At 42.6% G+C, this 24878-nt stretch overlaps 2 protein-coding genes and 1 long non-coding RNA gene across 6 annotated transcripts in view; 2 read left to right on the top strand and 1 right to left on the bottom strand.

Annotated features, from left to right (window-relative positions):
• Nucleotides 1-5356, top strand: part of EPB41L5 (erythrocyte membrane protein band 4.1 like 5) — a 59676-nt gene extending 54320 nt beyond the window's left edge. For all 4 annotated transcript variants that reach the window (XM_005512340.3, XM_065070615.1, XM_065070614.1 and 1 more), the window contains one exon: nt 227-5356. In XM_005512340.3, the coding sequence (XP_005512397.2) occupies nt 227-284 (58 nt within the window). In that variant the 3' untranslated portion in view covers nt 285-5356. The remainder of the gene's footprint in view (nt 1-226) is intronic.
• On the bottom strand, nt 3651-24070 carry LOC102091461 (leucine-zipper-like transcriptional regulator 1 homolog). The gene is made up of 10 exons (XM_065070616.1): nt 23492-24070; nt 23075-23134; nt 15838-15917; nt 15655-15722; nt 14818-14897; nt 13948-14026; nt 12404-12450; nt 11415-11535; nt 10357-10543; nt 3651-10033 (listed from the first exon to the last, which is right to left on the bottom strand). Exons 3-10 carry the CDS (start codon nt 15915-15917, stop codon nt 9343-9345), a joined length of 1353 nt encoding a protein of 450 aa, XP_064926688.1. The 5' UTR covers nt 23075-23134; nt 23492-24070; the 3' UTR covers nt 3651-9342.
• On the top strand, nt 19274-22433 carry LOC135580010 (uncharacterized). Its single transcript, XR_010474006.1, has 3 exons — nt 19274-19985; nt 20140-20207; nt 20957-22433. It is a non-coding gene; the product is annotated as an uncharacterized LOC135580010 (long non-coding RNA).
• Nucleotides 24071-24878: the final 808 nt, after the last annotated feature.

The following is a 24878-nucleotide window of genomic DNA, read 5'->3' as shown; positions in this document are numbered from 1 at the left end:
AGGGAACCTTGTACAATGCAGATGCACATGGCAATGATGCTGCTGCTGCACCCTCTGAAATGGATTCAGTTTGCTCTTCTGCTCTAGTCCATTGGTCTTATTAAATTACAAGGGGAACAGCTGTTAATGCTTTGTGCAACAATACTCATCTCTCTTAAACCCTCATGACAGATCTTCTTCTTGGTGGAGTGTATTTACAGGGCCTCATTTTTTTTTTCCCTTTTAGCCCAGTTACTGAGGATGCTACAGGAAGAACAAAATGTTTACTCACCACTGAACTCTAGAAGGAGGAGTTTCTGCACCTTCCCACCTTGTAAAAACTCAAATCTTCTAACATATCTTCAAGGGATCCTTCCAAAAGACTTGCTTGGGATCAAACTCGTGCTGAATGGGAATCAAACAGCCAGCTGGTTTGTTAAGAGACTTCTACGTTTATTGCAATCTAACTGGAATTACAGCCTAAACTGGGATATAAAACCACATGCAGGTTTGATCTTCTCCCTCAAGAGGAGGGAAATCCCACACTGGAGCTGGTTCTGAACATGAAGAAAATAATCTAGTTGTGTTCCACTCACACTGGGTTTAGTTTTACGTACCCTGTGCTGCCTCTCGAGTGGTAACGAGAAGTGTTCACTGTGACATTGGCTGTTCAGAGTCTGAGCATCCTGTCCCTGACCTGTGTAGGTGAACACTGGAACCATGAGGAGGACTCGTAGGGCCACCTCGTGGCCACACTGTGGATGGGGGCTCACAGTGGTGACTGTTTCATACGGCCAAGCACATTTGCTTCTATGTGATTGTTCCCTCTCTTTCCTTTGTTTTACCAACACATACTCTCCTTTTTGGCCTTAAACCCCTTAATAATCCTTGCACCTCCTGTTAGAGTACCTGGAAAAAATGAAAATCTAGTTAATCCGTGACCAACTACGGGGACTGGATTTGAGCTGCTCATTGTAACTAGGAAAAGGAAAATTAACCTGCCAAACAGCTCACAGCATTAGCTCACTACGGCAGAGGTCCCACATTTTGCAACTGATTATTTCATTTCCTGTACAACTGAAGTACATGCATTTTAGGTTAGATATATGTACGTTTTAAATGCTGAAGTAGTGAAGGTGTGAGTACAGCTTACTTCAGGAGCTGCTTATTTGTTAGTTTTGTTGTCATACAGGGCTAGGAAGGAAAATAATGTTCTTGTTTCTGTTTGTACTGTTTCTGGTTGTCGTTTCCAGATGCCGTGCTTTGGGAATACTTATTGGGTATGTTAGCAGCATGAGGGTACAACTAGCTCACTTCTTAACACCACCTCAGATCCTGTTCTAATTGTCATCTAATAGTCATACGTAGAACAAAGAATAGAATAATGTGAAAACAGGGAAAAGAGTATGAAAAGTTCCTGTAAGCAGTTCACTTCTTTGCAGAAGGAAGGTAGGAGCTCTTGCAAGAGCATGCTCCATGGAGCCTGTGAAGGCCAGCTGGTGCTCAGGTGAAGTACAGGATACAATTTCTGTTATAAGAGATCATTTGGGTCCTGGGCAGCAGGATCCTCATGTAGACATGCAGAGGTGAGCATGTGGGTATGCAGCCTGAGAATAAGGTCAGTGCAGAATCAGAGGGACAAGAAACATAGAAGCCCAACGATGACCCTGCATGTCCAAGCAGGGAAGCACAGATGAAACAATTTGGATCAGTCTTTCTTAGGAAGAGGTTTGTACATACGACTGGGGTTGGAGGATGTTTTCTGGATAGTGCTTCTGTTTGTAAATATTTCTATACACCTGGTTCTTAGAAACAATTTTAAATGTGAAAGTCCATTCTGAAACCTGTATGCACAACTTCTTTGTTGCACACTGGCTGTGTGCATGTCTGTCGGTGTTGACAGAGATTTGGACCAAACCACTGTGGGTTGTGCAAGTGAGTTGGTGCCTGACTGGGCTCTTCTTTCAGACCAGGGTGTGTCTGTCAGACTGGGGCGTTCTCTGTGCTGCTCCTGTGCTCTTGTTTGCAGGACGCTGAATGACAGTGTTGAGGAAGAAGCCACGTGGCATTTAGATGGCCAACTACCGCTCCTCAAATCCCCCGAGGCCTTAATAGAGAAACACAAAAACCATGGGAAACTCTTTGGGCAGACATACCAGAGCGACTCTGCAGTCAGTGAGTTGCAGCCATTGCCTCAAGAATCAGGAGTCAGAATTGGTGTCGGGCACTTCCCCTGCTCTGGCTGGCGCCTGAAGCCCCGGGCGGGCACGTTCCCGCTCCTCCCGCTGCCAGCCCTGGGGGCTGCTGTCTGTGACCAGGCAAGGTGTTTGCTCACCAGCCGTACAGCTCTGTTGTTGGCAATTCCAGTTGAGTATTGGCTTTTTTTTTTTTAATACTTTTAAGTCTGAGCCTTATTGCATATTAAAACATAGAAGGTTCCCGATTCAAATACCAAATGTCTTAGTTTGGATTACTAACACAGTTGCCAGCAAAGTTCCTGCAGCAAAAGGGAAGCTCTGGCTTCCCGCTAGTACAAAGCTGGGGCTGCGCGGGGAAACTTGGCACGTGTTGCTGATGTGTTTGCTCAGCAGCCAAGCTGGCGTTCGCCAGCTCCATGTGTTGGGTTTGTAAATAGACAGAATGCAGGAGCATTTTCTGTGAGGCATGTTTGATATTTGACTCTTCCCATTAAGTTCAGGAGGTCTGTGATCTGTTAGCTTGAATCCCTCGCAAAAGTAGAATCACAGAAGTTTTTCAGTATTGCGTGTTGAATACCATCCTTCGATTCCCCCTGAGCACTCATGTGCATCAAATAACAAGTAAATAACGTGTGGCGAGTGGGTCCTCTTAAAATCTAAACAGTTCCAGGTAGCCAGCTGTTAATTTAGCACAGCTGGGGTGGTGGCGATTGGAGGGGTATGTTATATTTACACACATGTGCCACACACAAAAATTTCAAAGGGGCACGGTTTTCCTCCATTTTCAGAGGACTTGAAACTTTGAAATTTCACATTTTCAACTGCTAAATTGGGGACTTATGTTTTCTGTTAGATTTGGGACTGCAAACCCAACTCTTTCCAGTGATATTTGATAGTTCAAGCAAATACCCACTCCATTTAACTTAGTGTAGCTTATTTAGCTATTCCAAATCAGTGTTCAGATATGGAGCCTGGTGAGACTCAGGTGCCTCAGTTATGTGATCCCAACAGTGGGTATCCGAACATCCTGGAGTTTGGCATCACCGTTTTACTTTAAAACTACAGGTGTCACTTTGTGTCATGACTGGCTAACAGGTAGTGTAGCCTTATTCATCACCTGCATTTTATCAAACGCAAATAGGTATAATAGTTCCTACAGCTGGTGTTATAATGTATTAATGCCTGTGTGCCACTGAGAAAAAGGGATTCTCTTACCATTGCTAGACCATTGATTGATTGGCTGTAAGGTCCAATTATCCTCTCAGAGTTTATTTTTTGGTATTTATTTAAAGAGATTTAAAAATTTCTATGTGAATCTGGTGCTGGGATGTTGGCAGATCTGCCAACCACTTGAACACTTTAAGAGTTGACAGGAATGAATAAATGCCTGTTCTCTTGCAGTCATTTGGAAAAAGTCAGCTCCCTGGTTTAAGAACAAAAAGTAGTTCAATTTTTGTTCCTAACAGAGTTATCCCCCCTTGACTTACTAACGCCTGTCCCAGCCCGTCTTCAGTAACGGCCTCATAGCTGTCTGCTGTGTGCACAAGCAGTGCAGATCAGAGATGGAGGCTTTTAAACTCTGTAATTAAAAAATGCTGAACTAAAACCGAAAGTGGGTGGTTCTAAAAATAAAAGTGATTTTTCTCCAGTCACATTCCATAAGTGACTGGAGTAAAAGATTTTATGGAAATCTTAACATTTATAATAACAAAAAGCCCCACCCTGTATCTCAAACTGATGAATCTTAGAACAGCGTTTCAGTTTCACCTATGGGCTGTAACAGGATGAGACCAGAGAACGCGTGTGCTGAGCACGTGGTGATGGTCTTAGAAGATTTTTAAATCGGCATGAGAATGTGAGAGTTCAGGGCCTCATGTGCTTGAATTAAGGGAATCCCTACTTCAGTGGTAATGGGATCTAATACTGGGAAGTCATATGACATAACTACTTAACCTGGTAATCAGTCGTGGTTAATGAACTAGCTTGAATGTATTTGATTTTAAACTTAAATTCCATGTATACTTTGTTGAATACAGTGGTGTAAAAGCCAGGTTTTGGACAATTGTTTGGACACAACTTTGGCAAGAACATTTACAGCACCAGAAAAGGAGCTCAGGTGAAGAGATACGTTCGGGTCCCTTTCCACAAACTATATTCAGCCCCTCACCGTGGCCCCTTTTTCTGCCCCTTGCCCCTTCTTGTTTCGTGAAGCAAAGCTGCACTGTTGGGATCAGCATCCCCTGCACAGACAGCACTGGATGTGTTGTTCACGTTGTGAACATTTTCTGGTACAACCCGAATCTGCAGATGAAGTGTTAACAGCAGCTCTGTGTCATGGCCAGCGAGCGTTTAAAGCTCTTTCTGGGCACGTAGAGTGTTTGTTACTCTAAAAAGTTGTAGTAAATTATGTAGCTGTTAGATACGGTAACGTCACAGCTTTCAAATGCAGCTGGACAATCGTAACTTTTATACCAAAAATAAAAATAATTCATGCTGGTGGCCTTTCAGTGATGCAGGTGTAACCTGGGTGTGTTTGGTTCAAGCGGCAGCACCGCAGACAGGAGCCCAGGGCCCTTCCCAGCCGCGGGGGTGGCGGCAGCATTGGTGCCGTGTCCCTCAGCGCTGCGCTGGTGCCACGACACTCAGTGCTGCACGGACCTGTCACAGTGTTCGGGGCGGATCTCAGCGATGCGCAGAGCCTGGGGAGCACCAGGGTCTGTTTTGTGGCCCTGCACGTGTGTGTGAGGTTTCCTGACAAAATTCCCCTCCTTTGTACTGCTTGGCTTGAGCACTCTGCTTCATGAACACACACACCCCCACACCTATAACTGGACAAACTGATTTTTAAAGTATGTAAGAATATTTTTTTAGATAGTTTTTTTGTTTGTTTGTTTGTTAAAGCCACACTAACTACTGTATTTTTACCTTTTATATGTAAAGCTTGGCAATAGCTCTCAATGTATAATTTATTTGTTGTTTTTTTTATAAAACAAAGTGCACCCTCTTGCTTCTGTTTCACAGCAATAGCGATATATGAACTGTTGTAGGCACTGCACTGAGGTCTGTATTGAAACTGAAACTGTGTATGGGAACAAGAAACTGTGATTTGTGTCCACCGAATACAATCTTGAAATGTTTGTACTGTAGTTTTGTCTTAAATACACCACATCAGTGCAAAAGTCTTGCAGAGTCATCTTTAAGCGCGGCTGTGTCAGGCTGGTGGGGCAGCAACAGGGCGGGTTGGTTGGGCCTGGGGAGGTGAGTGATGGGGTCTCTGGCAGCGCGTTAACGCTCTGTGGGACTGTGATTTTCTGTCTATGCTAAGAAGGTACCTGAGTTGGAGAGACGTTTGTGAACTTATTTGGGCTGTCAAAACTGCAGGCCACGTTGTAAACTTAATGTATTTTTGATTAAAGTGTAACATCAGGTGGCATCAAAGCTTGCAGATAGATGCTAGAGAATTAAATGCCTTATTTCTGAAAGAGCTGAGGTTTTCCAGGAAGACAGGCAGGTGTTCAGTGGTTTTGAAAATCATACTATGGAGGTGTGTGGCCAAAAGGAAGTTTGAACTTCCAAGTGTGGTTCCACAACACGCAGCCAGAAGTGAGTGCCGGTCAGCTGAGCAATCCTGCTTGTTATCTCCAGTGCTCACAGGATCCTTCTGTTTTGAGGTACAGTGGTGCTGGTGATTGTTTAAAAGAAACTGGTTATTTCCAACCCTCAATTTTGGTGAAATGCTTAAGGCGGCAGCAAAGGGCAGCCAAACAATTTGATCATCTTCATTTCTCAACCACTAATAAACTTGGGAAAGTATCAAAAGGAAGGGAAATAATTCCATCCCATTGACTAAGCTCACAGAAAGTAGTTCCTCTTGTGGCATTTTTTGTTGTGTAGGTCAAACTATGATTCCTGTGCTAAGTCACTGAAGTGTTCTTCAAGTCCATTTATAACTCAAAACAATGCAACAGGTTTAGTTTACATTTTATTATTACTTTAAAAACCCTTCTTTAAATGTTTTCATTTTAAAGAAGATCCCTCTGCCATTTGTGCATTTTAATGTTCAGAAACCAAATGGTGATTAAAGACAATGGGTTTGTTGAGATAGTTAAGGCTTGATTGATTCATTCTCTTGTGCATTTATGATACAACAGTGCATCTCATGTCTGAGATGAGATCACCAAAGAATGCTGCATCCTTTTGCCTTTATTCTATGGATTGCATTGGACTGTGGGCATATCAAACACCTGCAAGCTTCCCTTGTTTTCGGAGACATTTTAAAGCAGCTCGCTTCAGTGGCAGCACCAGCCAAAAATGTCTGTGCCCAGCCAAAAATGAGGTGGTTTGTTTTCTTCCTAAATAGCTGCCATTAGCTGGAGTAATTCCATTCATTATTTCATGCAGGCCACCACCGAGCTTTCAGATGGCAGCAGCTTTTAGTCACTCACTGGAGCCCAGGATGAATTCTCAGTAACTGCTACAGTTATGGAGAAATATCACAACCGCATCCACAAAGAAGCTTCCTCTGTGAAAAGGTGACTGCGCTGGATAAAAATGAACCAGGAAAACAGGACTGAAACCACTCGAGGTTTTCCGAGAACCCTGTGAAGTGTAGTTGACAGCACCGGTTGAGCTCTGAAAGGGAAGATGACCCAGGAGATGTGATACAGTGGAGCAAGCAAGGGCTGTGTGCGGAGGTCTTGGGTACCGTCTTTAGGACAGAATCTGAAGTATGAACCATGTGTGCCTGGAAGGGACCGAGGTGCCAGGCAGAGGAGCACTCCTGCTGCTGGGTGGCTGTGGGACACAGTTCCTTTGCATCTCAAACTCCATCCCTTCCAGCCTGAGCTCACTCCTGTTTTTTTAAAGACCTGGGAACCAGCCATCAAAGGGAGAAACAGCCTCCAGTGGCTCCAGTGAGTCTGCTGGAGCAGAGTCCTGCTGTCAGGTTGGGGCTCCTTTCTCTTCTGTAGCATTATGGGGGCTTCTCTGCAGCTCGGCCTCCTGCGGGCGAGCCCTGAGCCCCCTCCCTTCAGCCACAGCCCCTCCTGGAGCCCCTGCACAGGGGCTGGGGACCGGCGGGGCCCCCGCAGCATCGTGTCCTTGTGGGAGGCTCAGGATGTCCAGGGCGCAGGAGCTGGCGCTGTGCCAGAGGCCAGGGCAGGAGCGAGGGAGATGGGCGCCTGCCGCAAGCTGCTTGTTCCTCCCCGTGCCAAGCCGTGGCCTTTGGGCTGGCTCCTGTCCTGCCTGCGCTGGCTCCAGGTAAATGTTAAACCCCTTGAAGGGCTGCCAAAGGGAAGAGAGTTGGAGTGAGGAAGAAAGGAGTGGGAGAGCCTGGGTGATATTTTCCTGGGGCTGTTCACAGCCCTGGGATACCTGTACCTGCCAGGAGGCCACTTGGAACACCACTGGTTTATCATTGCCCTTCCCAGTTCAGTTTCCTTCCCTCGTCAATCCCAGGTAAAAGTCCATACGTTACAGCAGCACTCTCTGGATAACGCCAAAACAGACGTGTCAGCCAGCAAAAGAAAAACCCGCTGCTGATTTAAGTTTTCAGTTTTCAGCCCAATCACCGTATTGGAGTCCATTTCGAACATTCTGCCTCTAAGTGGGCAATTCCCTGTTCTTGGAGGAGAAATTAAAAGCCGGGGCAGCCCTCCGTCTGGCTGAAGTGCCATGAGATAACTGGGGCTTGCGGGAGTGTGTTCCTTCTGCAGAAACGTAAGTTCTTTGTTCATTTTGAAAATGTAAATATTTTAAAGTCATGAAAGCTGAGAAAACGAGCGCACGCTGATATGAAATGCAGCAGGCTTTATTTACATGGCAGCACACAATCCTGTTTACAGAGGTCACAGAAGGTCCAAATAACTCTTAAGTAGCTTTTTGCAAACTCATCTATCATTTTCCTATTGGATCCATGTGACAGGTACTTGTGAAGAGATGATGAAGTATCTGGAAATACTCTCACTTAAAATTCATTATTCCTATGAAACTTTTGAAAAGTGATATTTTTCAAATATTCAGAAGTATTCAATTACACTTTCCACTAATTTCAAACATCAGCATCTCTTCTTAGAGAAGCTGAAGTTCAGCCAGAAGGCCAGTATCTTCATAACTTCTGTGGAAATAAATGCTCGGAACACTGGGCAATATTTCCTTTCATAGAAAAGCACTTTTTCCTTTCAACAAACAAAACAGCATGTGAACTCAGGATTTACTGGTATAGAGGGGAAATTTGTAACAAATACTGCGTATGTTGACCAAACAGAGAGAGATGGAGCTGGGGAAGCAGAAACCCCTTTGTGGCTAAAATCTGAGTTACCAGCAGAACAGGTTCTGGTTTGTGCCACTCCTGTCCAGCCTGCCTCTTTTTTTTCTATCTTCCCCCCAACAGGAAATCAAACCCTTTGTATCCTGCTCTCAGCCACGACACCTCACGTGCACTGCACAACTATTTTGTTCTTCCCGGTGTGATGCTCTTCCTCCGCTCTGATGCTGCATGTGATTTTTCCAGAGAGACTTTGCAGGTTTGGTTCCTCGGGGTTGGGTGCAATCCTTGGCCAATTTGTCTGTGAAGTTTCTTCTTTGTTGTAGGCCATCTCATGTTGCAAATATATTGTGCAAAGAACCCTCTTTCAAGAAAACAATCTGAAGACTCTTAGAAAATGTTACCATTAAGATTTATCAAACCCTTCAAACGTGACCATAACCCACACAGACTTGATTTAAATATAGTTTTATGGGTACATATTTATTTCTTACGTGAGTGCAAAATGAGCAAGATTTGCACCTGAAATGGCAGTTACGGAGCCAGAATACTTGTAGTATTTGTAGGGATACTTGTAGGGATACTTGTAGTTCTGATTTTCAAGGCTGCATCAGCCACTGCAGTCTGAAAGGATATTAACTGACCAGAAGAAAAAAGTAACAGAGCAGTATTCCAACAAGCTCCTCTCAGAAATTGTAACCTATGAGCGAGTTGTGACTTAAAAATACGTCAGGTTTTGTTCACATTGTAAAAAATCTTTTTACAGCAAGTATGAGAAGGTTTAATTTTTTTTCCCCGGTGTGCTGATAGGAAACTGCGGAGAGCTGCAAGCAGTTGGCTGGTTTACCACCTACTGGCACCTTGGTGGAAATTTATTCTTTCACTTTGCAATCAAAGTGGTCACAAGCTCTCAAACGCTGTTTGCCAGAAAGAGATCTCGGAGAAGCTGGATAAAGGTTTACCCCCGAGGAGCAGCAGCACGTTGGTACCACTACAAACTTCATCCACTGCAGCTGCATGCTGACAGTCGGTTCCCTCCTCTCCTCCCACAGTCTGAGCAGCATCAGAAGTCTCTTTTTCTGAAGAGACGAACAGACGGAGAGACTTGTCCTTTGACAAAAGGCCTGTTGCTCTGTTTGGGCCTAGTTCTGCCTCTGAAGTGGTTTGAAACGCACAGAAACCCCCCGGCTCCAGCGGCGAGCTGAAGGTTTTCATCTCCATGGCGTCGCTTTCCTCGCCGCGGGACGCTCGGTGCGCGGGCTGCTGGCGGAAGAGGCTGCACAAGCGCGTGTGTGTCGGGATGGCCACCGGCTGCTGATGGCCCTGCTGCTGCCTTCTCCAATGGCTGGGGAACGGATCGGTGAAATCTGAGGTAGTTTGGAAATCAGCACCAATTCCTAAGATGCAGTGATACATTTTAGGAGGTAAGTTTGCCTTCAGAGTACTACTAAGCTTCTTCCATGTCTGCGTAGGGAAATGATACTTCCAGAGGTCACCCAGAGGACTGGAATTTGAAATGCCTCCACCAAAAATCAGCAGAGAGTCTTTGAAGACTATCGAAGCATGACCTACCACTGGAGGAGGTCCTTGGCTAAATGTAAGAGAAAGCAGCAGTTAAGGGGAGACCAACAAGAAACTAACACTGATTTTAGCCTCTCTTTTTGCTTCGCCTCAATAGAAATGACGGCCGAACAGCTGCGCTGGGACGTCACAGCTGCACTGCTGACAGCTGCGTCAACGTGCTGCCAACAGCTCTTCCACACAGAGCCAGGGACGGCAGCAGCACCACGTCGTGATCCGAACAATTCCACCATCGCCGGAAGGGCGACATCTCCCTGTCTGCCCGCACGCTGCATCAAACGGTGAGGCTAATTCTCTCTTTCTGTGTCGAGTGTAACAAATAGTATCGTTTACCTTGTTCTGAGGCTGGACCAGCTGCTGCTCACAAAGTCCCACCTCCAAAAGTCCTTCTGTTCGCTCAGCCCCATCAGCCCTCCGAAGAGGTACATGCCCGTGCGATAAACCACCGCCGAGTGGCCGTGCCGAGGTCCTGGGCCAGGACTGCGAGATGGGCTGGAAACACACTCCCATCTTCTTGTGTCTAAAAGCAAAATATTAATTTATAGATGCACTAGATTTACCCTAGTATTTGAGAAAGAATTTATTTCAAGCATCAAGTAACTATTCGGTTGTAGAAGAAGGGTTTCTGCTCTAAGCTTATTATAAAACAGCTTAAATTCTGACACTGAAAAAGTGTTTTGAAATAAAGTTTTAATGAAAATGTCAGATGCTGTATGACAGATGCCATGGAAATTTTATTTACAGAGCAGCTTTTCCTACGGCTTTGTTAATTCATTAACTCTGACACGGAAAGATGATTTCCTGGCCATGAGAGAGAAAAATCAGTCAACAAAAACAATCCTTCATTAATGTCTGTGCTTATTCTCCCTGTGAGGGAGCGAGGGATGAGATAAATCCATCATTCATTTCAAAATCGCGACTGAATGGCCACCAGATAACAAAAGCCGTCCATTTAGGGAGTCTCTGGGAATCATCTGGTTTGCAAACACCAGATTAGCAATGAATATGCTAATGAAACCATCTCCTGTCAGGTTTGGCTCTCCATAGTCAGTTCAAGATTTGAGATTCAGAAAATGACATGAAGAGGCTCAAGTCAGGGTCTCCTCTGCATTTGGAAGTTTTCAGTAATCCTTGAAGAGTTTAGCCAATAGTGAATAAAACATTTTTTAGTTCTGAAACTGGCAAATACTGCAAAACTTCTTCCAGTATAATACCATCTAATTAATTTCAGTTGGGAATTAATGTAATTGACAGAATTCAGCATTAAATGCTGCCAAAGAGAAGCCAAAACTAACTTAGAACAGTTTTACTGATAAGAATTTTCTCAACAGAGCAAGCCATGCTTCCCTGCCGCAGCTGCGCATCAAAACCTTCCCGTGCTTTTAACTCACCAAAATGGAAAGTCCAAAACTCCTGTGAAATGCCCCTGATGCCAAAGTATCCCCCGTAGATGTACATGCTGGACTGGTACACGACTGCACTGTGACCTTTCCTGTTGGCTGGTGCCGAGCTCTAAAACAGTTTGATAATGAAACAAAAAACTGTTAACAGGTCAAGTCATCAAGCCCGTTTATGGGGGGAGCCATGTTCTCTATATTCAGTTTAGGATAATTACAAGAAACCATTTACTTCTATACGTAAGGAGTTGATACATAATTCCATTGTATCTGTTGTACATAAAACAATCCTCATCAATGGTATAATACCTGCCTCCACCCCCAAATGACCCTGCAGTCCCAAGCCTTCTCTTGTCTCCTCCACCAAACACAGGCAACCACAGTAGTAACTGTGCCAAATCTTAACAATTTTTGGGTGCAATTTCATAGTGTAGAAACATTGTGAGGAGGAAGTTTCAATAGCAAAAAGTGAGTCGTTCTTTACATGCAGTGATACAAAACCAGGCTCATAAGGCCAAGACGTAAATGCTTCCACTGAGGTTTCATTTAGAAGTGGCCGTATCTTGGTGAGTTCACGTGTTCAGACCAAAGAAATGAAAAATGCTGCCGCATTTCACATTTCAAAATGTATTAGTGTGACTGTCAATCTGTTTTCACTACCCTACTTTTAAAAGCACAGACTACATGTGTGGGTGCAATTCACCATTTACAATGTTTTCTTGATAAGGATTTCAGAAAAACAGAAGTGGGAGCAGAGAAAATGACTTCTTAATAACACTTAAAATTTAAAAGCAATATTTTAAAATGCTGTTTTAAAGAAGGAAAAAGCCTTAGTTATTGAAAGTGCAAAGAAATAAAGCACAGCCACATCTCTGAAGAGGTGAGATTGGAACTGGTTGGGGGAACATATTTCAAAGCAATCTGTTTAATCAACAAAGCAACAGGCATTTGATTCACACATTCACCAGTTCCTGGCTCCTTACCTCAGTCTCTGCTGGTACGGTACGGCACTCTGTCCATCTCGCAGAATCTAGGGGATTGTTTTAATAAAGCGCAGTTTATATCGCAGACCACAAGAGGACACTCCTCCAATATTAATTTTTCAAATTACAGATTTAATTTTCAACTCAGTCTCATCCTGGTGTTTTCCACTGACAAGCATGAAGAAACCCCCTTCCCACTGAGAGAGCAGTGCCAAGGGACTTACAGGAGACATTATTTAAGTGGTTTTGCTGTATCCTTCTCGGATATCAAATCATGGAGACACCCCGCTGTATTTCCTGTTTCGTAAGGCTAAATTTCACGATGCAAAAATCATGTGTGGTTTTCAGCATTTTCTGAACTTGCATAACGCTCGGATTTACCGACGGATGTATGGCTTCTGCTTATTATGTAAACCTTATGCCTTCAGCCTTGTTCTTGTTCCCTTTCACAAATCCATTAAAAGTAGTCCTCAAGTAACAGGCAAAACCCCCTGATCTGAGATCACCACGAAGGAGTGCAAATCTGAGATACCCACCATCAGAAGTGGAATGAGAAAGCAGCACAAGTTTACATTAGTAAAAGCTTCACTTGCCAGGAAAGATTTTAAATAATGACCATGAAAAAACAGGCCACAACAAAGTTTGAATCACTCATTCCCAGCTTCCACTGGTAAGTGCTGTGAGTAATAAGATGCTTTCTCCTATGAGATATATTCTGTCTGAGGATGTCTGTTCTTTCAGCAGGTATTTCAGACAAATGGTGGAAAACAAAGGAAGGAATAAAAAAAATGGCCAGTGACTTAAGGTCACAGTCAAGCAGCAGAAAAGGCCAGGAAACTTGAATTTTGGTCTTGCCACAAGATCTAACAGCTCAGAAAGAAATCAATCTCTGCCTCTCTCCTTCATCTGACATTAAAATAAGCAGCCATTACTATACACAGTTTTCCAAAGCGAGAATATATAGTGTACGACATCGCTATTACATTCAATTGTTGTACTGCTTTTATTAGAAGAGATCACAAATGTTTGTTCTTCAGATAAAAAACGCCTGTGTTATGAAAAACTGATATTAATTTCCCACCTTCTCACTTAATTACACGTTTTTTTCCTGTTCCATCATTGCTGTTGCCAGCTAACATCTTTCTTCAGTAAAAACACAGAATGAGATATACTTTACTGATCTATTTCCTTCAATAATAAAACAAAGAGCTTGTTTTTTAAAAATTACATAGTATAATTATAACATTTTGAATATTATGTGTAACAATTATGATCAAATAGTAAAGGAGGAATAGAAATTCTGAGACTATAAAATACATAAAGCTTTCCCATAAAATTCTTTCTAATTGAAGAGCTGACTTTTTGATAGCTTAGCAGTCTAATTTTAAGGGGGAAATATGCACACAGTTTTATGTACATTACTTCTTGTAAAGCCTCAGGAAGGTGATGTTACAAGCATCAGAAAACAGTTTGGTTCTTATTATTTACTAGTACCTATGGACTTGGAATGTCCCATGGAAGAGACTGGATATTGTGTATCATACCAGTGTCATATATCCAGAGAGGAATTTTAGCTTGCGTGAAAGCAGAATCCACCATCCCACCAAAAATACACAGGATGCCCTGAGAGATGTAAAAATATTTGTCACTCACGGGTAGGCATATATTATAGCATAAAAATAATTTTTAAAACAATTCTAAAATGTAAAAGCCTTGTTCACCGAAATATCATTGAGAATAATGCACATGATGATCTATTAACAACTCAAGAGGCAATCATAAGAATCATGTCTTTAATCATGTCTTTACCTTCTCCCCGTAGGAAACCCCGCTGAACGTTCTGCAGTTTTAAGGTCCCAGAACCACTCGCTGCCTCGTCAGCCTGGGACAGTGCGGGGGATGCGGATCTGGAGCTCTCAGGCTTTGCTCAGGTAATATCACATTATGCATGTTTATAGAAATATCTCATTGCACTGCAGTTCCTGATACCCTAAACTCTGTTTGCCCCTCACACGCAAAGCTGTAATTTTTCCTTGCCTTCACTCCCCCGTCCCTCTTCTATGCAAGTTCTTAAGGGAATGTTTTTATGCTGTAGCTTATCATGCAAATTAATTCAGAGCAACTGTTACAACTACACAACTAAGTCAAAGAATGTGCTGCCAAGGTCTTTATTTTGTATTACGATTATGTGACTGAGGAAATGGGGGAACTGCACACTGCTGCAAAGCTAAAATACTGACGCTTTATTCAAAAACATTCCAGAACATTGGTACAGCTACATCTAGAATTGCACTGACATAAAAGCATTCCCTGGGTACAGTTATATCAGTGTGTAATGATCTATGATATTTTATTTCATTGTAGAATATGAAAAAAAAGTTAGTATATGGACAATATAAATCTTGGTCTGCTACCTTATAAGCCACCATTGAATGTTCTTCCAGTTCTTCTGGGCCATCTCTTGAGCAGTCCAGCATTTCCCATTCATTTTTCACTATAAACCAAAGCTGAAGTTAAGACAGCGATAACTCAGCACATAAACATCAGGGGAAAGGTGAAAAATCGGCTTTGAATTTGGCTGCACTGCCAGTCACTGGGGGAACATTGAAGCATTTTGTCATCTTTCCTCTCCGTTAGTTCAGAAGACTGATGCGCTTTCCCCAAAATTACATATATGCATTTTTCTATTTAGCAAACTTAAACGTAATAGAAATTGATCTTGTTACTGCTTTTATTTTAATGCTAATGCTGTTAAGCTACATCAAACCCCAACTATTCCATGCGCATGAACCGCAGCACAATTCTGTGCCTTATTCCAGTAACAACAATTGAACAGGGAACAGCATACACTAAGTAAAAAAAAAAATAGAAAATGTAATATTTCATAGTACGTTATTAATACAGTCTTACAAGATATTGTGCACTTTCACATGCATAAACATTTCTTATGTTAAAGAGTCAATAAAGCTGTTTTTGATATCCCTTGCTAGAACGAGGATATTTTAAATTACTCAGTATTTATGGACAAAAAAAGGATGGGATGAACTGAACTGAAATCTAAACTTTCTGGGACACCTGCAACAGGAACAAACACACACTTTGTGCCTAATGAACAAAATGCAGTTTATCCATTATTTTGATGGAGGCTCTTTAAATGGGCATAATCTGTTTATACTGAATATCCCTGATTTCATGATGGCTGGATGCAGAATCTCATTAATCCTGACATACGTGTGAAGGGGCAAACTTACCTATGTTGTATCGCCAAAAATCCCTAAGGCTGGTGGTGTTGCGCCCTCCATAGAGATAAAGAAATCCTCTGCAAATAATGCAAGCGTGTTTATATCGATCGCAGGGACAGGGCTGCTTTTGGGGTGCAGACTTCCCATCACAGTGTGCAGTGCTCCCTTTCATGCTGTCAACTAGGTCCTTACCCAAGTATCAACTTGCAAAGGACAGCCATGTCAGGGCAGGGTCCCCAAACACCAGGGACAGGGCTTAAACCCTGTCTCATCTGTACAAAGACAAAAGAATAGTTTCAGGTTACAAAAAGAAAAAAAAAAAAAAAGATGAAAATACAGAAAAGTCTCCGCTTTACGATTAAAAGTTGACTATGTTTTCATTCCTGTCAAAAGCAACCTGAACAATTTTGGCCATTGGCGATAATACACTAAATGAAGTAAGGCATTTGCAGTGCTGGCTCACAGGGTCTCGAATCAGTGAGGCTGGGACAGGAACATCCCTGGGGCTGAGAGTTTCCAAAGAGCATCGGCAAGCTGGAGTGATGAACTGCAATACCCTACATCTGCAGCGTGGTAGAAACCAAAGCTCGGTCTTTTTTCAGGATGAAAAAGTACTTAAACCAAACTATACTTAAACCAAAATTCAAAAAGAGTGAATATTACAGATTAAAGTAATGCAATAACAGTTGTCCAGAATTTCGTTAGATTTTAATCTGTAAACCAGCTGAAATTAGGATGCATCTGGAAAAAAATGACACTATCCCTTCACTTGCCACAAGATGTCACTGTGTTCTGTGAAGACAAGTACCAGGGACAACATTCTTCTATTAATCCTCTTTAAAATATATAATGGCCAGTGATTATTTTATGAAGCGCACACACAAAATCAGCATTAGGCCAAATTCAAGAGAAGTCTTATATTAAAAGTTTCCATTTCCCAGGTTAATTCACAAGGATGCTGCATAAAATCAGCGATGCTGCTGTCAGACCAGAAACCTCTTCCAGGTAAAGTTTGAAATGTAAATTGTTTCCCACAAATGGTAATTTAAACTTTCTTTGGGCCAGAGCAGTTGCTTATAAATACAGCAATGGCCAGTTCAGATGGAGTGAAGGCCTCTTGCTTAGATCTTCACTCAAGTATTTTTACTGTAGAATCACAGAATCATTTTAGTTGGAAAAGATCCCTCAGGATCATCGAGTCCAACCATAACCTAACCTAACCCTGGCATTAAACCGTGTCACTAAAATCCTTGTGTACGTGCCTTTTAAGCCCCTCCAGGGATGGTGACTCTACCACTTCCCTGGGCAGCCTGTTCCAATGCCTGACAACTCTTGAAGAATTTTTTCCTAATATCCTAATATTTTTCCTAGTATACGCATTGCCACAGTAGAACTTAACGACATATGAACTGTGCCTTGAAGTTCATTATGGAAAACTCTATTTAGTCATATATAGGTTAGTGAATGTCAAAATAAGCCCAGTTCACCCTGTGTTTATCTGGTTACAGGACAAGGGGTAGGTATAGAGAGTACAAAGTATCTAGATCTCAATGAAAAGTTGCCATTTTCTGAAAAGCGAAGAATACAAGATTGGCGGCACTTAAAAAGGTGTGAATCTCTTTTTTTCTAGGGGAATTGGCAGCTATGAAGCAGTGATACATTACAGGTCTGTAAGTAAATCCCTAATACTTTATGGCACCTCACTGAAAAGGGTTGAGCAGCTGAAGTCACGAAACACAGATTCTTTCCCTAACTCTGCCCAGCCCCTGTGTAACCGAAGCCAATTTATCTGTTTACTTCCACAGGTAAATGGGGACAAAGACACCTCCTTAGTAAAACACTTTAAATTTGCTGATGCGGTGCTGTGTGAGAGGTCCAAGATATTACTACTGTTGTTATAATTTAATGTGAAAAAGGTTATAGGTCTCTCCTATTAGTGCTTTGCAAAGGTAAAGTAGGATTGTCCCCTTGAGTTTTGTTTTTTTTTCTAGCTATAAAACTGGACACTCCTTTTCCTACATATTTGTGTTTGTTATTCTCCCTACAAACTTTGCCTCCTGTTATGCAAACATTCAGAGAAGAGGGCAGACCTGATTTCCTACAGCAGATTAGCAACAAAACCCTGTCCGCTTGTTTATCTGCCCCAGCTGAACTCTGTGTAGGGCCGGCGAGCAGGATGGGATAACAAACACCCAGTCTGGGATTAACTGAATGGGTATCTCCTCCCAGTTACACCTTCTGGGCATCAACTGGCCCTTGCCAATCACAGCCATTCACTCGCCCAGTGTAAAGCATTCTTTGAGGCGCACCTACAATCACTGAAACAGATTAGTTAACAAACTGATTAATTTCAGAGTTGAGGAAAACAACAACAAAGAAACAACACCAAACACCTTCAAAGTTAATCTTGCATCTTGCCTTTCATCACTGGTATTTTAAATTCCAGACTTGAGTCTTGGGTTGCCTTTCTACAGAACCAGACTCGACAAAGATCAGCTACCATCTACCTGAAGAGTCCAAAGAAAAACCGCTGCTCTTCTGAGAACGATGTCACCCTCTGCATCGTGCAACACTGACCTCACATTCAGCTTGGTACAAGCAAGACCAATTATCCAAGAGGAAGCTCTAACTTCAGCAGAATTTCAAAAAAAAATACCCAAAAAGGCAACTCAGAACATTTTTAACCAACTTTTTTTCTTTTTCCAAAGCAGCTGTAGCACACACAAAAAATGGCTGCTGCGCTCCAAACTCTTCTGCCATTTAATTCTAAAAATGGCTCCTGTGCAATCAATCCCAATTGTGAAAGGGCCGGCGGAGCTGTGAGACAAGGACCTAAAGAGCTGCAATTAGCCTGGTAACTACAGCAGAGCGCTTATCAATTAATGGTGCCACACTAGTGTTTCGTAATTCAGGAAATGTAGAAAGACAAGAATTACTTCAGGAAATGTAGTTTATGTGTTCGTTATATAATTCTTTATATTTCTATTAGATGTGGTTTCCCAGACAAATGATTTATTTATTTATTACTTAAATATATCATATTAAAGCTTTTTTTCTACCTTGGTCCCCCAATTTCATTTCCATCTGTTTTCAATATACTCAGAAAAGTTCCAGATTTAAGAGGACTGAGCCTTTTGAAATATAATGAGATATGAAGCCACTCATGTTGGGGGAAAAAGGTAGGAAATCTTTGTTTGTTCTATTAGCGACCCAGTCTTCTGAGCTCAACTCTTGAACCTGTATGTGCAGAACACTGTATTTTCTTACTAGGCAACTTGATATTTTATTGCTCTTCAAAAATAACAACAGATATTCCCAATTCTTCTTCTCTTACAAACCCTGCTTTTTGTGGTGGTTTTATCGTCGTGTGTGTTCCCACAGGACTGCCTGCATGGATACGGAGAAAACGTTGACCATAGACTTGCAAGACACTTACGAATTACTAGATTTAAAAAACAAAACCACTTTGTTTAGAATAGTTTAGAGGGCAGAGCTTTTTTTCAGTGCATCACATTTACTTTCAATGCTTTACTATAATATTTGTGATAGATTTTTAGTACCCTCAGGTTTGCTATTTTATTATTTCCTAAATTCAAGTTATTATGTTTCTAGAGTATTACTGTTTCTAGAGTAGTTGTTTGTTTTCAAAACACAGTAATTGATTTTCAGAGATGCTCAGCTTCAGAATTTCAACCTTAAAGTCCAGAATGGCTTTGGGAATATAAAATACGTGTAATATTTCTGCATTATTATAATTCTGAATTGAAATAAGGGCGTCATTTTGCTATGTGTTGTAAAACATGCAGTTACTGTGTGACTGAGGGCACAACTGAAGGAATCAAGACGAAGGGAAGGAGATGGAAAACGGTGTTTGTTCTTGCAGGGGGAGCTGAAGGACAGAAAGAGGATTTGTAAAGTGACAGATTAACACAAGGGACACAGCTTCTGACTGTAGGGTTCAGAGAAATGACAGGTACTTTCAAGTAAAACAATAACACCTCTGTCCTCTCCATAAAGCTTAGAGTGGACATACTAAACATTTACAGAAAATATGAAAGCCTTTTATATTAAATAACTTAATTTAATTTTAACAAGTTAAGGGTAGTATTCTTAAAATTTACCATTGTTTCATTTCAGTGCTTCAGAATGCTTTCCGAACAGGTGTTTCAAAGGATGTAAGTCTTCTGAAACAGTCTTGCATAATTATAGTTTCTATATACTGTAAACTTATATATGTAAGTACTACTTCTGGAGGACACTGGCACCCTGATGGCACAGCAGATGAGAGCATCACGAGTCTCTCCTTGTGAGCAGCTCTGCCCGGCCCTGGAGCTCTGCAGGTGAGCTACCGTGCTTTTTTAATTCCAATCGCATTAATATTAAACCTCTAATTTTGCAATTTCATAATAAATTAAAATGCTTGCATATAATTGCAAAATTAAATTTTTCAAATTGACATTACTAATATATTATTCTTTGTGGGTTTTTTTCTAGAATCTTTCACTCAGAAGATAAATCCTTCTGTTCATTACTGCGTAGCACTACTTGATCTCTATTAAAAAGTAAGTTCCTAAATAGCAATAAATAGAAGAATTTATTAAATAAAGAAGTATTAATATATCCAGTTGTATTTTCTAGGTGCTTGGTGTATTTCTCATTTTTAAGTAAACAAATACAACTTGGTTTGGGATAACACAGTAAATATTTAATCTGTTTCCCATAAATGGTGCTGCTGCTGATTTTTGGAAGAAAATAATGCAGTGCTTAAAATATATCTGAGATTGTTACATCTTTATATACAGCTCTAATATATGAATCAGGAAATCTCCTTTGCCACTACATTGAAAGACGTCTTACAATACAGACAAAAAATAAATACATCTATATTAGCTTCCATGGCTTATTTTCCTTGGTAAATGAAAATTTCAGTTTTGAGTTGTTTGGTTTTTTTTAAGAAGACCAGGGACTTTTTATTAAAATAATAATATATTGTTTTGAGGAGTAGATCTCCCAAGGTAATCTGTTAATTATGACTTCCAGGACTGCACTTAATCATTGACTGCAACCCAATTTTGAATGCAGTTTCTGAAAAAGAGCTTCCTGAAATACACATATGTAGGTGGCACAAGGACAGCACATTATGGACATATAAATCCAGTGTACCAGCCATGCCTGATCAAAAGTTTATGCTGATAATCAGTGTGAGTGTGCGTGGGGTTTTTTTGCTTGGTTTGGGCAGGTTTTTTTGGTCCTTAATACTACATAAATCTAATCTGATTTTCAAACCTTATGTTGCTGACTCCATCCACAGGCGTGTCAAGAGCTCATTCTCTGTTGTGGCCTCACCATGTGCAATAACTGGGACATTCACCCTGACTCTGAAGTGTCACTGCGGCAAGATGGCCCTTTGGATGTCAGCTAAACGGGTAATTTTTCAAATTCTAGATATGGCAGAGGGAGGAAATACAGTTCCTGGTCTTCACACTTCAAGATAAAAGAAATGAGAAACTCCCACCATCTTCACAGGGCAGTCTAAGATGTATTTGGCCTTTTACCCTTTCCTTGGAAGCAATTTGTACTGTCACCACTGGAAACAGGTCACTCCAATACATAAGACATCACTCCTTCCCCCTGGAAATAGCAGTTTTCAGTGTTCCTAAAAGGCATCATTTGGGGATTTCAGAAAAACTTACTAGTTGGACTCTTTCAAGATAGAGTAGGCAGATGCCCTGGAGAGTCAATGTCATAAATCTGTACTTAGATGTGACTGAATGCATCTTCTTGACAGCTCATGACCTGCTGTTGAAACAACTTCAAAATACTTTATTTCCTAAGGGACACTCCTCTTGTGCTAATTCACAAAATTTTCTAGGTTAGGAAGAAAGACTCTGGTTGACAAAGGAGTCAGTGGCTGCCCAGTCTGCTTTCTCTCCTCAGGTTCGAGTGAGAGTACTATAGTATATACTTGAGAGTATACCAGAGAAAAGCCATTATCTTCCATAGGAAACAAGTGCGCACTGAATTTTACCTCTTTGTTTTTTATATTCCCTGACTGAGGAAAAGGAACATCTAATAAAACACTCAGCCACACTTACAGCTTAATGCCACACTTATGGAAGATAAACAATGTGTTTTTCTTGTCTCCAAGACATTTTGCCCTTAGATGAACATGGAGCAATGGGATAGAGGAGACATATAAGGTTATGAGAATAGCAGAAGCTGTAGCTTGAAGAAATATGAGGGAGGAAAGGGAGGGCATTTGGCAATGAGAATAATAAAATGTTCCAGCTGGCAAATACTAAAACACCCAGATATCATGTTAGAATCAGTATGAATTTAACTATACATTATGGGAGAAATCATGAGAGACTCTGCACGAGAAAGAATCAGATGGCACAACTGGAAAGACTGAAGTTAAAACTGACTACAAAAAGGATCTTTTATAGGGAAGATGAATTTACAAAGTCAGGTGAAAAACAGTTGCACAAAACGAGATGATACAATTGCAGAGCTGGAATAGATTGCATAGAGAGGAATAGCTGGATTTTAGTCTGGCAAGGAAAACAAAGGTGTCAGGCAGGCAAACAGTAATAATAACCATGATGGTTCACAATAACCTTGATGCCAACAGTTACTGGGCTGCACCAAAAAATGGAGAAAAACCAAACCCACATAATTTCAATATATAAAGGAGACAGAAAGCATAAGAGTAACTTTACACATACACGTTGTCGCTCCAAATTCAAATGGAATTACTCATGTGAATAAAACCAGTGATACGCATGAGCCTGCACAATGTAGCCTAGATACCAGAGCAAAAGAAGGACCAACTCTTTTGTTAGAAGCCTGAAAAAATGTTTTGCAAGCTGTTCTCATATTCAGACTGCGAATGACAGGGTCCATTTTTGACTGGAGACTGGCTTTCTGAAAAATCGTCACTCCCAGCTAACGTGGTCCAGTATTCATCCCAAGCCAGATGCACTTTGGCTTGGGTTTTGGATGGTTGCATTTCTTTGTTTGTCTTTTGCTCGGTAGAAGGCATTTTGTTGCTTTACGCTCTTTGATTGTGAAAAAGGAACAAGCAGAAGGAGGGTGGTGAATCTCCTAAATCAGAGGCAAGAAACCAAGAGCTCTGGCTGGCCCTAGCACAGACCTCCTGCACAGCACCACGGAAGTCACAGGTCCCCTTTCCCCAGCGCTCTCCTGGCTGCAAAGCGCTGACGCCGCTTCCGTCCTTTCCTGCGCTTTGTTTCCTTTTGTACATTTGGATGAAAACATATTTGTGGACAACTGCACACAGCTGTGTGAGTGTACAACTGTGTGTGCCGAGAGGCTGGCTCAGTGTTCCCCGTGATGCTGTGTGTGTGTGTTACAGCTGGTCAGTGCCCTCACCACCTTATGGGGCCCCCCTGCCCTGGGCAGCTCTCACCTCCGCATCTCCCTCTCCTCTCCAGGTGCTGCTGCTCACCACCTCAGCTGGGGTTTGGTCCTGACAGAGCATGAAAAAAGAGAGGAAAACGAGAGTCGCATGAGCCGGCATTTGGCCAGGAGCTGTGCCCGCTGCCTCCCCTCAGGTTTGCCCTCGCAGGGGGACACCGTGCCCTGCGCACCCCTGTCACCAAACGGGCTCACGCACCCACCCCAACCCTGCAGGAGGAGGGAGGGAGGGATGCCCGGGCCGCCAGCGCTCAGCCGGGAGCGGGACCCCTCCGCCCGGAGGCCGCCGGGCGCTGCGGCAGGCGAGCCCAGGGGCATGCATGCCTGTCCCGCCCGGCCACCGGAACCGAGCCCCTCTCCCTGGGCCAGCAGCCGGGCGCCGCCGCCCTCTCCCCGGGCTCCCTCTCACCTCGCTGGGCCCCAGGGTGGGAGGCGCGGCCCCCGCCCCGAGCCTGCGCAGGCAGCGCTGCCCGCACCGCCGCGGCTCGTCCGTCGGCCGGGGACCGGTTCCGGGAGAAGCCGGGGGTGCCCGCCGGGAGCGGGGGCAGGACCGGACGCGCCCGCCGGCGGGTCCCCCGGGGGAAGCGGGTGGTGCCCGAGGCCACGCTGGGCGGTGCGGGTCCTGCGAGTGTGCGCAGCGCCGGGCGGCGCGTTTGCCGCTGCGGCAGTGCCTGGTAGTCACGGGGAAACACAAACTAACTTTTTTCTTGTTTTTTTCCTCTTTTTTTCTTTTTTTTTTTTTGTTGTTGTTGTTGTTGGCGGTGGGAAGGGGGAGCACAGAGAGTGGTTGTTTGTTTCTGCGCTCAGTTCCAAGCCTTTTAAAGTCAGCGTTTAGCCCAAGGATGCCTCTCTGTGTGCTCTCAGAGCCACAGCCCCAGTGCTTGCTTGGGCTTGTGTCCTTGGCTTTCTGCTCACCTGCTTCAGCTTCCACGGGGTTTGCTTTTTTTCTCTGTGTTTCTCCTTTACAGCTACATAAGGCTTCACAAAACAGTCAGGAATTAAACTCCCCCACCCACACATGCCTCTATTTTACATGTTGACGTGTTTTCCTGCTTTGGGGTGGAGGCTACTACTTTTTCCTTAGTATTGCTCCTAAAAAAGAAAGGGTGTAATTGTTTTTTCAAGTTATCATTGCAGAGGCCAATAAATACACCCAGCCCATAGTAATGCAATAATAAATGTGAATAATATTAATACCTTCAGTTATAATGTATATTATATAATATAGCTGAATATGGTATCAATACATGCTTCTGAAGTCTTCTTGATAGGACTTTAGGCCAGTCCAGAACTACAGTGCAGAACTTTCCCCAGACCCTCATAATTGCCTCCTGCTAGGAATAAAGAAAAAAAAAAAACAACAAACAAACCAAAAAACCCCCCCACACACAAAACCCAAAACCATCAAAAAAACAAACTCAAACCCCAAAACAAACCCACACGTTTTTCATAAAAAGAACTCTGAGATCATTAGCTAACATTTGGAAGTCCCTCAAATTAACATGCATGAAGGACTGTGGCCAAACTCCCACTGGCTCCCATAAAAGCAGTGATCAGTCCTTCAAGCAAGATTCTCTACAAAATAACACCCAGAAGCCCCTGCAGAAGGGATTGCCAATCTCGCCATCTGACTAGATTAAAAACAGCAGTAACAATGTGATAATTGACAGGAGAAACTTCCCTGACAAGGAATGAATCAGTGTTTATTTTTAGCCTTTTCCCCAAATGCTTTATTTAAACAAAAGATGAATTATTTCCGTTGTTATGTTGTCCACACCAGAAACAGGAGGTGGCAG

This window comes from Columba livia, chromosome 7, assembly GCF_036013475.1.
Source record: "Columba livia isolate bColLiv1 breed racing homer chromosome 7, bColLiv1.pat.W.v2, whole genome shotgun sequence".
Lineage (NCBI taxonomy): Eukaryota > Metazoa > Chordata > Aves > Columbiformes > Columbidae > Columba > Columba livia.
Note: the sequence above shows the minus strand (reverse complement) of the source record. Positions and strands in the feature narration are given on the sequence as shown.